Here is a 13,410-nt window from a genome sequence, read left to right as displayed (position 1 = left end):
AGATGGGAGGAAAGTGAATATTGGTCTTACATTTATCTGGCGGACAAAAACATGGTACCATGCCTATTTTATTTACACATCCAGCAGACATTGAGCATTCATTTGCGTCTGTGTTTATGACCAACTCAGTGGGCCATAAAAGAAAATCCCTGACTCACTTGAAAGAGGCAAAAGAAATCCATTGAGCAGTGAAGTTGGATTATGATTCTCTGAGGGATCCACACATTGCTTACAGGAATTTGAATCCTCATCAATCCAAAAATATCAATTATTGGAGCTTGAAGTTGTCAATGTATTCATTTGAAATTGACGACATGCCCCCCTTGTGTGTAATGTGAAACAGTAGCCCTCAGGTTGCTACAGACATTCACATGATGTGATATGACAGCATTTTAATTAACACGGTCAAGAACAAGCAATGGTACCATTTACAAGGGCTTCAAATATGGCCTTGGGCTATTTATATCCCTCCAGAATTCTGCCCAACAACTTTACAAATCACTTTCTGCCAACCACATTCCAGGTGGAGGAAATCAAACTTTCGATTGGCTGATTGACCTTTTGGCCACATCCAATAGCACCTGAGGCTTAAGGTGCTGTATCCAGGAGATGGGTTTGACAGGCTGGCAGATAGAGTGCTGTACGGTACATGAGGCTAGCAGATGTTAAAATTCCCTGACTAGACACAGACTGGAGAGAAAATGGAGCTGGGTAAGTATCGGCCCTGTGTTCCAGTCCATGTGTCAAGATTTAATGACGGAGCACAGACTGTGTTCATTGAGCACCTGGAATTTCTCTGGCCTGTGCATCCAAGTCATCTCATTCATAGATCAGTGAACATTGTGGACAATCAGACATATGGTATTAACTAATATTGAAAACTGATTGTGCCATAAGGCTGAATTTCAGTGGTGTAAAGTAACTAAGTACATTTTCTCAAGTACTGTACAATTTTTAGGTACTTGACTTGAGTATTTCAATGTTAAGCTATTTTGTATTTTTACCCCACTATTTTTACTCCTATACATTATTTAATACCTTTAGTTACTTTACAGATCTGGATTTATGATGTGAAATATAATCAACCCTTCAATCTTTAGTTCACCTGGAGTAAATTCAGCAGCTACCCTGCAGTATACAAAGCCATTCAAACTAGCTGCACCTTTACCAGCTCTGAGAACACTTTAATGAACAATAATTATAAAACATATCAGAGATATTATTCAGAAATGGACCAATCAATCAATGACTACTTTTACGAGATCAGAGTACTTCTTACACCTCAACGACAATTAGTGAAGGAACAAAAGGAAAAGGTGAGTGCAGGAATGAGTCACGGCCTGGATTTGTGTATAAATGAATGGCTGAATAGGTGGAAGAGAAAAACAAGAACAGAAACTGCTTGACTTGATGTTGTCTGTTACCTTCAGCTTGTGCTGTGACGCTTTGGTAGGAGAGAGAAAGGGACAGTAGAAGGATCCACACAGAAGAGCAGCCCATACTCTTCCTCTTCCTCCTGCGTTCACCTGCTCTTGCTCCCAGGTCTTTTCTTCTCAAATCCCCTTCTTAAATTCCACTCCTCAATATCAATTCCAACTGTTATTTCCTCTTTTCTGAAAGTACACACATGAATAGACAGTGGAAAAAGTCATTAGAGGCACTCAAAGATAAAATATAATCAAGCATTTTTAATTTGTGAAGGATTCATGATTCTTCTGCAGTCATTGAGTTTTTCTCCCATCTCCAGGGACGCAGTGTTGAATAAATGTATGTACTAGGAAGGATGTCTTGTCTTACCAAATTTTGACTTATACTGCATAATTCAGGATTCATTTTACATATCTTATCTATAAAAAAGTTGGCCTGAAGAGTAAATTAGCATATGTGATTATATTAATTTATCCACCCAAAATTAAATTAAATCATATTCTTTTTAATTTGTTGTTTTTGCCATCATTCAGGTTAATATAAATTGGTTATCATAATGTTGTACTCTTTTATGTATTTACCTTTAACTCAAATTCCAATCACAGAAAATAAAAGCGTCAAATGAGGTTATAAACTGTCTGATATAAAACAAGCTATTAAAAGCCGTTATTGGGAGGTGTTATCATTATGAACCTACATGAACATTAAAAATGATTACCCCAATAATCCGTTATATGACATTCTGAGTCAACATGCAGCTTGACCTGGATGCATGCCTCGTTCATACTGTTCATAGATGAGAAAACCCTCAACATGTGCCAAAGATATTTACACTGGTCAGCCAAACCTCTGGACTATGTGCACCTGTCCCAGACTGAGGATTACCCAACCCCCCTGAGGGCTTGCACTGCCCTGGAAGTCAAACTGCAGAGGTGATTATCTACAGAGCTGAGGCCGAGGCAGCATTGCTAATCACTTCCGATGCGTGTGCACATACTACATTGCACTTGGTCAAAATGTTTTAGCCCCATGGCAAATCTGCAATAAACGACATTGAGTGTGTCTTATTAAAGCTTCCACCTGCACCCTCTAATGTTTGGTGTATGTGTGAGTTTCATTGTTTGAACACAACATGGTGACACTACATTTGAGGAAAAAATGTCTGCATTCCAAAATGTGTTTTTGGTTAACATTTCTGCTTAAATGATAATGTATTTAAAAGATTTTATCTAAGCTTTGAGTGAGGCGTAAGAAACACCAATAATTTAAAAAATCTACATAACCAAAGTTTCGCTCCGGATGTGATTTTAGACTCTCTTGCAGTGTTTCCAAGAACTGACAGGTAAAAGAACAGGAACACTAAGACAGATGAGTCTCTCTGGAGGAAGCCCAGTTGTTCTTCACAGCAATCTAGATGGAAGGAGAGTTATAGCTTTCCCAGAGTAAATGGAGGTTCAATAACACTGTGGGATACAGAAAATCCTTCCTCTTTTTTTCCTCAGAAGACAGAGGAAACTTCAAGTTAGCATAAAAGAGATTAGCCCCAAGGCTACAGCTTTTGACTTGGCATAATACACTGAGTGGAGGCAATTCAGTCCCTTTGAAATGTTGCGGCTGCTTTACCAGCATATTATCTCTTTTGGAGACGTGTACCTTGGAAAGGGATATTTAAAAGCATGGTGCAATGATAGGAGCGCATTGGAGAATCTTTACTGCATTTGTGCTGCTCAACGGTCTACTTCAAATTCAGCTTAAGGATATTGCAGACAGAATGTGTTGAGAGTGTAAACCTTTCCTTAAATGCATACGAAGGGAACACAGCAATGTATCAACACAATTACATTCAGTTAAGAGAGCATAATTAATGCCTAAGTAGAGTTAATCCAAAACTTAAATCACAATAGCAAAGAATCATGTAGCCGTCACGGATTATCCCGTATGAAATGAATAAACCTCCATCAGAGAGAAGCACGCTCAATGCAAATCTAAGAAATGGTTAGTACCGTTAGCTTTCTATCTCCCATGTGTCAGCACATAAGTGTTCATGTGTGCCCAAGTACATGTGCATGAATATACTCTAGCCTATAAGCATATGGTATTGCAAATGCATAGGCCTAACATCAAAGAGAGGTCTGCCTTTACTCAACTAGCATACATGAGATGAAAACACATTACTTTAGCAATAATGATTCACATTCTATTCATCAAGTGATCTGCCAATACTTCCAAGGTTTCAGCTACAGAATAAATGAATATGATAAAGCCAAAAAAAAGTAAAAAAATCTGAATTCCAGCCAGATCTTTGGTGTGATTTGACCATCTGTCCTGACTGAGCCGGAATCGCTGAAGGCGGACTAGTTTACAACCTCTGCAGATTAACTCTCATGTAACAGCCAGAAAAAACTAAACTCTCCCCCCCACATACCAATGCAGATCTAAGATCTGTCTCTGCATGTATCTCCTTATTAGTGAAGTGCAGAGAGGACAAACGTCTATGAATGACAGCAAGTGCACGAGTAGACAGTTGCTGTCTTCTATCCCAAATGGTGGAAATGATACAAAGGTTCAATGGGATAAAGGTACAAGCTCCCTTAGGCAAGCAGTGGATCTCAATGTTCAGCACTGTGCAAAAGAAAACAGGAGAAAAACAAAATAGCCTCAGTTTTAACTTGACAGTTAAGTGTCTCTCAGTTGTACAGGTATTTGGTCTTAAACCGCAAACATTTAGCATGATGGTGGCACAAAAGTCAGGCAATCACCAAAGTCACTGTAATCTATCCATTAGGTATCATGAATGCCTGTACAAGATATCATGGCCATAAATATAATTGTTGTTGTTGAAATATTTAAGTCTGGATGTGATGAACTTATTTACTGACTTAGTCATGCAAATCCCAGCTCATTCCAACAGTCCTTTAGGACATTTCTACAACGCTTGTGATCATAATCTCAAGTCAGATACTCAGACAACATGCTTGCAATGATCCTGCATCAAGAAAAAAATGCGCAGACTCCAACCATCACTCAAAGCATGCTGGGATCACAAGCACTCTGCCCAGCCTCGCTGAGGAGGAAATGTGTATATTGTGCCCGAGGCCTTAAGTTTATCACTGCCCCAGAGGATTAAATAATGTTACTAAATGAAGTTTGCTGTCTCTGGCCCTGATACTCCGTCTTTGTTCCCTATCTCCCTTCCTCACACACACTGGCTCACACATCTCATGCCCTGCAAGTCTAACTGCATGTCAGCTATTTCTACATAATGGCATTTTCCACCTCACCACTTCACAGAATGGATTATCCCCGTAGGTACAAAAACTGGTACAGTGAAAAGGCACACACACACTCAGCTCAGAACTGGTACGATAGCCCATGTTTCCAGTGCAATGAGTACAGATCTACAGTTAAAACACAAATACTATCACACTCAATGCATGTCGTCTTAATGTCGCTTTGTATTTGCAGTCAGACAGCACAGACAAGTCCATGCATGGAAAAAATCCACATTCATTCTCCATAGTTTCCTCCCGACAATGCTCTTGCTAACAACCTGGTATGTTCATATTATTCATGAATACACTAGAGCTCACATGACTGTGAAATCCATGATATCTTGTTTTTTGTGCTCATATTGAGGTTGGAAGTGTAAAATATTTGCATTACATTCAGCAGAGAAGCACATGCGGATGACAAACACACAGAAGCATGCATTCAGTATTTCTGCACTGCATGGTCAGAGTGGGATTCTAAGTGCATGTTCTCAAACTCAGTGGAATGGCACATTTGCAGCAATTACTGTACTTTATCACATAAAGACACATCAGACAACAAAGAAAATGGGCATTCAGCAAGCACTAGTATCAGGCAGCAATGCTGTTTAAGGAGAAATTGTACTGCAAGGAGCAGCAGTAAAGGCTCAGTATCACAAGTGCTGGCCTTAGTCCAGACACTTAGGCTGTAACAAGGGTATCTGAGTGGTTAAGAATTCAAAACTACTCAGTAAAGCACCATATTAAAGTGCAGTTAAAGTAATGGGTTTTGACTATATGGCACTAAAATGGGCCCACACAATCTCACTTACCACTGCAGACAAGTGAATCATTATTATCTTCCCAATCCAGGTGACCTCTTGACGGCTGACAGGAGAGAAAATATCCACTAAAAAACACAAAAAGGTTTCATCCAAGTCAGGGGAGCTAACAAAAAAGAAGTCTGGAATTGATAATGTATTCCTGCAGAAGGTGTTATCAGAGATAATCGACTGAATGGTACAGGAGAATCAATGTGTGTGTCTGAGGGAAGGAGGAGACGGCTGTGTTTGGTTGTGTGTAACGGTGCATGAATGACAGAGAATTTTTTTTTTTCTGGGCTCTGCTGCAAAAAAGTTTCGGAAGAGGGGTGGAGGGTGAGGCTGCTGCAACCTGTTGGCTCAAAGAGACAGAGAGAGAAAAAAAATACAGAGGGAGAGAGGTGGGGAGTTACTGACCCGCGAGGAATGCTACTGTTCTACATTGCATGTGGTAAGTGCATCATGCCAAGCTTTCACCTCAGGGGAACAGAATAAGCAGTTAAGTGAAAACAATGCTAAGGACCTCGAGGTTAAATCTGCCATCACCCATCTTCATACTGTAAGCAGAATCTTCATTGAAGAAAATACCCTGGATACACACAGACTAGCTGACAGAAGGGACCTCTTGAACAACCTCTATGAATAGTGACGGAAATTATATACAATTTGACATGTGAGGGAGCCAGTCTTTTACGGCTTTGGCTGTTAAAATAAAATAGTTTAATGGTGATTCAAACTACATATACACACCACATCAACTCAGTATCCCCTTCCTTTTCACAATAGACTTTGAGGTAAAAAGCTTATGATAACACCTATAACGCACAAGGTCACGTTTGAGCATGACTTCTTGTATTCTCCCCATACCTCTGTAGTAAAGGTTTGTATACTCACACATAAAGACAACCCAAAATAGCTTGTATAGCAAACACCGTCTGAAAACAGAAAGGAGAGGCAGGATGATAAATCTGTCATGTTTTACAAGCTGCTCTCAGTAGGTGTGTGTTGCTCTCTATGTGTGTCTGTGTATCAAGGGGCTTTGGGTCACCTTTAATGGTGGACCCCAGGAATGTGGTGACTAGTTTAATAGGGTTTGGCCAGCTGTCAGACTTGTCATGCTATAACTCAAGTTATAAACACTAACGCTCTGCTGCGACAACAGCGGATCTTCTTGCTGATATGCAGATTCTGATGGTGAACAGATGAGAAGCATTGCCAATGTATGTATATTCTAGAGCAGGGGTGACAAAACTATGGCCTGGGGGACAAATGGGGCCCATTGTTCATTTTCAATTGGCCCTCAGCTAATTTGAAAAGTATAATGGAATATGGACCACACATGAAACTTGTGCTTGTCTTATACTTCTTAAATAAACAGCCACGGAAAAAATTAAGAGACCACTTCAGCATTATAATTTTCTCTTGTTTATTATTTATAGACTTTGAGTTAAATTGTTTTTTAAATTGTATTATTGTATTCTATAAACTACTGAACATTTTTCTCTGTGTTGAAATTCAACAACCACTGGAATGGCTGCCATACATGTAGAGATTGAGATTTAAGAAACATTCGGGGGGTCTCTTATTTTTTTCTGGAGCTGTATATGTAAACATACATTACACAGTATAGTATTCATGTATAAAAAAGCCAAATGTCAAATCAATTATGTCACTTAAATTGAAAACATTTTCTAACAAATCTTAGTTGATGAGAAAAAGCCCAATAACGTTTGCATAACACTTGAAATAGGCCCTTCATACTTCTCCTTATTATGAGCTATCTGAGGCTTCTGATTTAAGGAATGAGCTGCCAACAAAATAAATGAAACTCTATGAAAAGCTGTGATGGATACTGGAGTAGTCTCTGTCTTCCAATTTTATAGCGTGCTGACCTAAGGTTGAGGTTACTAAAGTTTGTTGAAGTGTGTCAGAATCAGTGAATGAGTGTCAGACGTCGATGCGTGAGGCCTCCCTTCACATCCAGTTTTGCACTAATATTGAAGTTCCATCAGTGCTTCTGGCCGGCGCTGCAGCAGAACAGCTCCAATCATAAAACATGAGGGACTACTCCAGGGGAGGTGATATATTGACGTAGAGTAAAAGGTGGCATATTGTGGTTTGGCCTCAGGGCTGTCTGAGTTACGCGCTGTCCTGCTGCTGACCCTCAGCAAATGTCAAGGAAGTTCAGGAGGGTGCATCAATCAGGACCACTCTTCCTGAGCATTCAAAGGTGAGTGTGTCCCTGTGAGTATATTGCTCTGTATAACACAGCAGTGTAGCTACTGCTGAAATTCAAAAATAAGCCTCAGTGTGTGTCAATTATGATAGCACCTATGCAGTGGTGGAAGAGGAACTCAGATGTTTAAGTACAAGTAACAAAACTAAGTCGTAAAATTACTAATTTAAAAACTTTGTATACTGCAGTTTGATATCTTAACTTTTAATAGTATATCATAGTGGATTTTTAAGGTTGTTCTTTTGTAATGAAGTGGAATGTAAAAAAAACAACATTGACTTTGAAATTGTAGTGGAGTAGGAGTATATTTAAAAATGGAAATACCCAGGTGAAGTACTTCAAAATGTAACTTAAGTACAGTGAGTAAATGTTACCACCACTGCACTTTAGAGAACACAACCTAAAGCCGTCTTTACCTCATCAACACCTTGCATTGTAAATACTATCCACTTTAGTCTTGATAGATCAATACAATGTAATGGGTGATAAGCCTAACCATCTTTCAAGAGCAGGTGTGATTATACATAAAAGGGGTTTTGGACCAGTTAGGGGTATTCAGATGGGGAATATTAACAAGCCTTGTCTCAGTTAATTGCACCCTTTCACAAACTGGGCCTAAATCCCCCCAGTCAAGAGAGGTGCCGGCAAAAAAGTGAGCTTTTTGTATTTAATTTACGCTGTAGGCTAACCAGAAAACAATCATGTGCATTGGGAGTCAAGAGAAGGAGGAGAGAAAGGAGAAGAAATGAAAAGGGGCAGCAAAAGCACCGTAAATTAACAAAGCCATTAGGAGTTGATGAAGGAAAGGTGTGTGAGTTGGGTTATTATGTCTGGCTTGCTTTAAAATGTGTGTAAACAGGTTTGAACGTGTCAATTACAGCTGAATATAACGTCAATAACATATAATTACATCCGTGGTTATACTATAGCTTCTCTTAGGTAGGAATGAAACCTTTATCCCCCTGAATAGTAAGAAAAAAACTTGGGAGACCAATATTAAGTTCCTTTAAAAAAGCCAGATCTGTTCCATGACACTGCTGAGGCCACTGATGAAGTACAGAATTAAGTTATGAATGAGCATAATAACCTATTAATATACAGTTTGGAAAAGCCTTGGTCATTCACCATTCATGCCTCCAGGCAGCCTTTCAGTGAGCTTCTACTTATAATTTGATGAAATACAGACTTAATGCATTTCTGAAATCTTAATTTCTCCACCTCCTTTTTTTTGCTCCAGTGGTTCCATCACAGAGGTTAGGAGACTCACACGTTGCTTTAGACCCTGGTTGTAAACCCTCATATGGCACTTAGAGCATTCAGTTTCAAATTTGAAATGTATGATTTCTGTATAGTTTATCGTTTAATTTGTGGGTGTTTAAAAGTAATCTCATTAGTGTGTGCTCAAGCGCAGATGGAAGTGTTTTTTTTCTCTGTGTATGTGTTAGTAACTCTGAACTGAACTTTGACCACCCTTACTTTGGAACATTTTCCAATTAAACTTTCAGAATCAGGACATGTCCCCCTGCTGCTGTGTTCTGAAACCAGGCTGTGATGCTTGTTTTCCCCACGCTGGTATTTCATTTGCGCGCGAGCCTCCTTTTGTGTGGCAGTAACGTAAGTATTGATAGACTGACAGCATGAGATGCGTGTCAGCCATGTCTGGTGTTGTTTCAGTTTCTCTTTAATGCTGTCGGTGTTGGCACATTTGTTGGAGTTTCCCACCAGGAAGATGGGCAGTCTCTCTCTGGCCGGAGGCTCAAACAATTCTGTCTCGCATCCATAAACCATACAAGCTGGGCAGAGCGCCCACTGCTGCCAACTACAAAAAGCTCTGCTCTGTGCCAAGCCTTGTAGCGGAACAAGCGTACGTACAAACACGTGCATGCATGTACACATGGCTGAGATGCACGATAAGGCCCAGCATGCACGAAACAGACAAATCACATACATCCATACCCTCAGTGCATACACACTAGGCGCTTGCAGACAGATTTTGTCATGATAAATTAATTTCATAAACCACACTACTCTCCGCCTCCGACTGAGATACGAGCTGTCATGGCAACAGAAGAAAACAGCAGTTTCAGCATGAGGGCTGGTTTGTTGGGACAAGCTGCACCAGAGCAGAGAATTGAGATGCAGCAGAAGTCTGGGCTGAAGGAATTAGTCATGATGAGTGTGTGTCCAATTACCACTCTGAAGTCGACAAAGGATATCAGAATAATGAAGAAAACCAGTTCTCTTCGCTGTGCTTAAGAAGACAAAGTGTCACAGAAAATCCTATAATCAACATGGGTACACATGTAGAAATGTGAGTCAATAACCTCACAGTAAAAGAGATTCAAGACTTCTTTCTTCAGGGATTAAAATCAGAATATAACTGTCTAATCTAAATGGTGATTCAGAAAAGGAAATACAATAAGATCATGTGTCGAAAACGAAAGATAACGCTTTTTATCCCAGGAGTTATGAGTGTGTGTCTGACCTGGAGAGAAGCTTCTAATGCATATAGGATTCTAGACAACCCCTAAAGGTCAAAGGGCAGCAGCTGTCCACAATTGCCCTTTTAAACCTTCCAAAGACCAAAGACATACATAGATGTAGACAGTGAACGAGGTCAAGAGAGGGGTATGGGATCGAGCTACCTTTTGGATTCATCAGGGGAAGACATGTTCCCCCCTGCATTACTGTGTGTTAAATGTTACTACTGATGGGCAACGCCTTCACAGTTCAATGCAGAGGATGTATCTTTGAGAATCAAGTAGCATTAAGTTGAGTCTATGTCTGTCAAACCTCCGACTCTGACTGAAACTCTTACAATCACACAGGGATTTGACTCAACTTGTAGAAGTGGCGTCTTAACAGCATTTAGCTTTGCATATATGTGATGACTTTGCTTCAGGGGAAAACAAAAACCTTCAATTGTTTGTGTGTGTGTGTGTGTGTGTGTGTGTGTGTGTGTGTGTGTGTGGTGTGTGTGTGTGTGTGTGTGTGTGTGTGTGTTAGTGTGTGTGCGCGCACCTTCATTCATTCATTTTACATGATTTATCAGCCCCGGTCCCTGCATGCTGCTCTCCATCCTACGACTCGTACAGACTCATCTCACCTGGCAGTCCCAATGTTTGGCTGCAAAACATAAACATCAGAGAGGTTAATCTACTGGTTTGTAAATCCAGGTGTTTCTGTGAAATGCCATTGCTTGTTATCAGCATGGGAATTTAGATCCAACTCTGCCAATTAAACTTAACCAAAAAGTGTGTAGGTAAAGTATTGAAATGACAGTGATTGCTTGATGAACCTAACCTCTGTCAAACACATCTGGAAGAAAATGACAGAAAACTTTTTGGTGACAATTATTGAAAGTAATCGTTGCAGTTTTGTACAACTCAACGTTTGTGCTCCAGTACATCATGCAGGATGTATTGTTTATACTGATCCTTTTTAAAAGACACAATATTTATTGAAACCAAAGACTGTTCAGTTAAAAAGGTCATCATGCTAAAGGAGTTTGCAGCAAGACCTATGATGTAGTGCTTACTCTGCAGCGCTGAACCTGATCCAGCTTTAGTGAGTGGAGCAGAACTGAATTTAACTGAGTTCACAGAGCAGGACTGCGAAGGACAGTAAGAGAGTTTACTCAGGAATGCTGTGTAGATGCATTAGTATTGAAGTAGAACAATTTTGAGATGAAAATAGCCCAAAATGGAATTTAGGATTAATGTGACTGTCAACAAATCTTGTAAAAAAGTAAGTGCTAAATATGTTCTGTCTTCCCTGTCCTGCGATATTTTCAGCATATTGGTTTCTACTGAAGATTTACATTTTTAAGAACAGTTCATCAATATGTACTTTCACATCTTTGAAAAAAAATGACTATGGTTCACCCTGGCAGTTCACGATGTAGGGTTGGAGCCCTTCCTGCAGGTTATACTCTCTTTTACTCCCTTTCCTGTCTAGTTAAGGTTTCACCTCACAAAAAAAGAGGCAAAAAGCCCAAAATAATCTATTTATCAAACATCATTTAAGCATGAGGCAATTGTTATAATAGGGACTTTTTTCACCAAAAGACTTATACACATTTTATGTTTTAGTAATATTAACAGCAGCAAACTCACATTCAAAATAACTGTAAGTCCACATGTGTCTATCCATCTACCCATGTTCATTATATTGAAGGAATACATTAACCAGGGCATTACTATCTTATTTTGTTATAGGTTTTGGACAAAAAAGGGTTAATTTGGCACAGATCAACAGTATCTCTCAGGCTTTTGCCAAGCAACACATATTTGTTGCTTGGCAAAAGCCTGAGAGAGCCTGGGAAACATTAATAAATGTGGTCTTTTCATTGGATTTGTTAACAATATGAACAACATCAGATGTAACCAGGAATGAACCTCATCTGTTGTTGATGTAAGCCATCATTTCTGGTTGTTTTTGTCCTCTGATAAATAGAATATAATGTGGCTTCATGAGTGAGAATAACCATGTTCTGACTTAACTCAAATCAGGATATGAGCTCATATCTAAAGACTCTGTGTATACTGTGAAGTATAAAAGCACAACATCCATCAGTCAGGCAGTGAGCTCGGTGGAATGTGTTGTACAATATTGCACGTTGGCCATGGTTGAGAGATGACACACACACCCACAAGCAGAGACAAGTCTGCTGTGTGTCTGCCGAGAGCAGGTCAATGGAGCTCTGCGGCAGTACTCAATGGAATGGAAAATGGCCGGGGGGGCGGACTGCCGCTTTGAAAGCTGCTGCTTCATATGCATTATACAAAAGTAAGTGTTTGCATAAAAATTGTAGAAAAGTAGTTTTTGCATATAAACATGACAGCCGACAGAGACGTGGAGAGGTAAATGTGGTTCAACACTGCAGAAAAAAAACGTGGTAGGATAATTCCTAACATTATCTGTGTGTGTTTTCAATAACTGCACTGGGGTTGCCATTTACTGACCTTTACAATGTTGGATTTTATGGAAACAAATTCAAAATAAAGGTAAAGAAGCAGACTGCCTCTGCACCCCATCAACATAGGCTTTTTCCTCATCAAACCCTGCTCAATGAACTCCACAAACCCTGGAGTAAACAGATCAAAAATGATCTATTCAAATGATCATTAGCACTTGACCATATGGTGGGGTAAAATATTTCAAAACAAGGACACCTGGGGGTTTTACCTCTGTCACATAACCTTTGTCCCTATAATCTCTCTTTCCTTTTGTCCTTCATCATTTGGTATTTGGAAAGCCCCTCTTTGGTTTAATTGATTATGCATGACACAGCATGGGACACAAGGACAATCATTTGTTGCATAGTCAGAGGCTCTACTGTCTTTTCGTGTATGCTTTCAAAAGGACATTCAGTGGATCACTCAATTTCATGGAAAGTAGACTGTGGATGTAACAAGGCAACAACTGAAATGAAAGGCTGGGAATATAGGCAGTAAAAGCAGGACTTACAGATACAAGGAGGATGAGGAGGAGGAGGAGAGGGTAATGGGGACAGAGAGGCTGGACTGACAGAGATATGGAGTAGGCTTGAGGAAGGAAGGTGAAAGAAATGTATTTCTAATGCAACAGGACATACAGGATCCTAAACAGAGACAAAGGAAGCATAAAAAGAAACAAGGACCATTTATTTTTTGAATCGCTAACACATGTTGCATCT

The 13,410-nt window shown here is 39.8% G+C and overlaps 1 protein-coding gene across 1 annotated transcript in view; it reads right to left on the bottom strand.

Moving 5' to 3' along the window:
- col7a1l (collagen type VII alpha 1-like) overlaps positions 1-5,692 on the bottom strand; it is a 46,684-nt gene extending 40,992 nt beyond the window's left edge. The window contains 2 exon segments of the mRNA XM_063905008.1: positions 1,425-1,613; positions 5,510-5,692. Of these exon segments, the coding sequence (XP_063761078.1) occupies positions 1,425-1,500 (76 nt within the window). The 5' untranslated portion in view covers positions 1,501-1,613; positions 5,510-5,692.
- Between the last annotated feature and the right edge of the window lie 7,718 nt (positions 5,693-13,410).

The sequence above is a fragment of the Eleginops maclovinus genome, chromosome 17 (genome assembly GCF_036324505.1).
Source record: "Eleginops maclovinus isolate JMC-PN-2008 ecotype Puerto Natales chromosome 17, JC_Emac_rtc_rv5, whole genome shotgun sequence".
Classification (NCBI taxonomy): Eukaryota; Metazoa; Chordata; class Actinopteri; order Perciformes; family Eleginopidae; genus Eleginops; species Eleginops maclovinus.
Note: the sequence above shows the minus strand (reverse complement) of the source record. Positions and strands in the feature narration are given on the sequence as shown.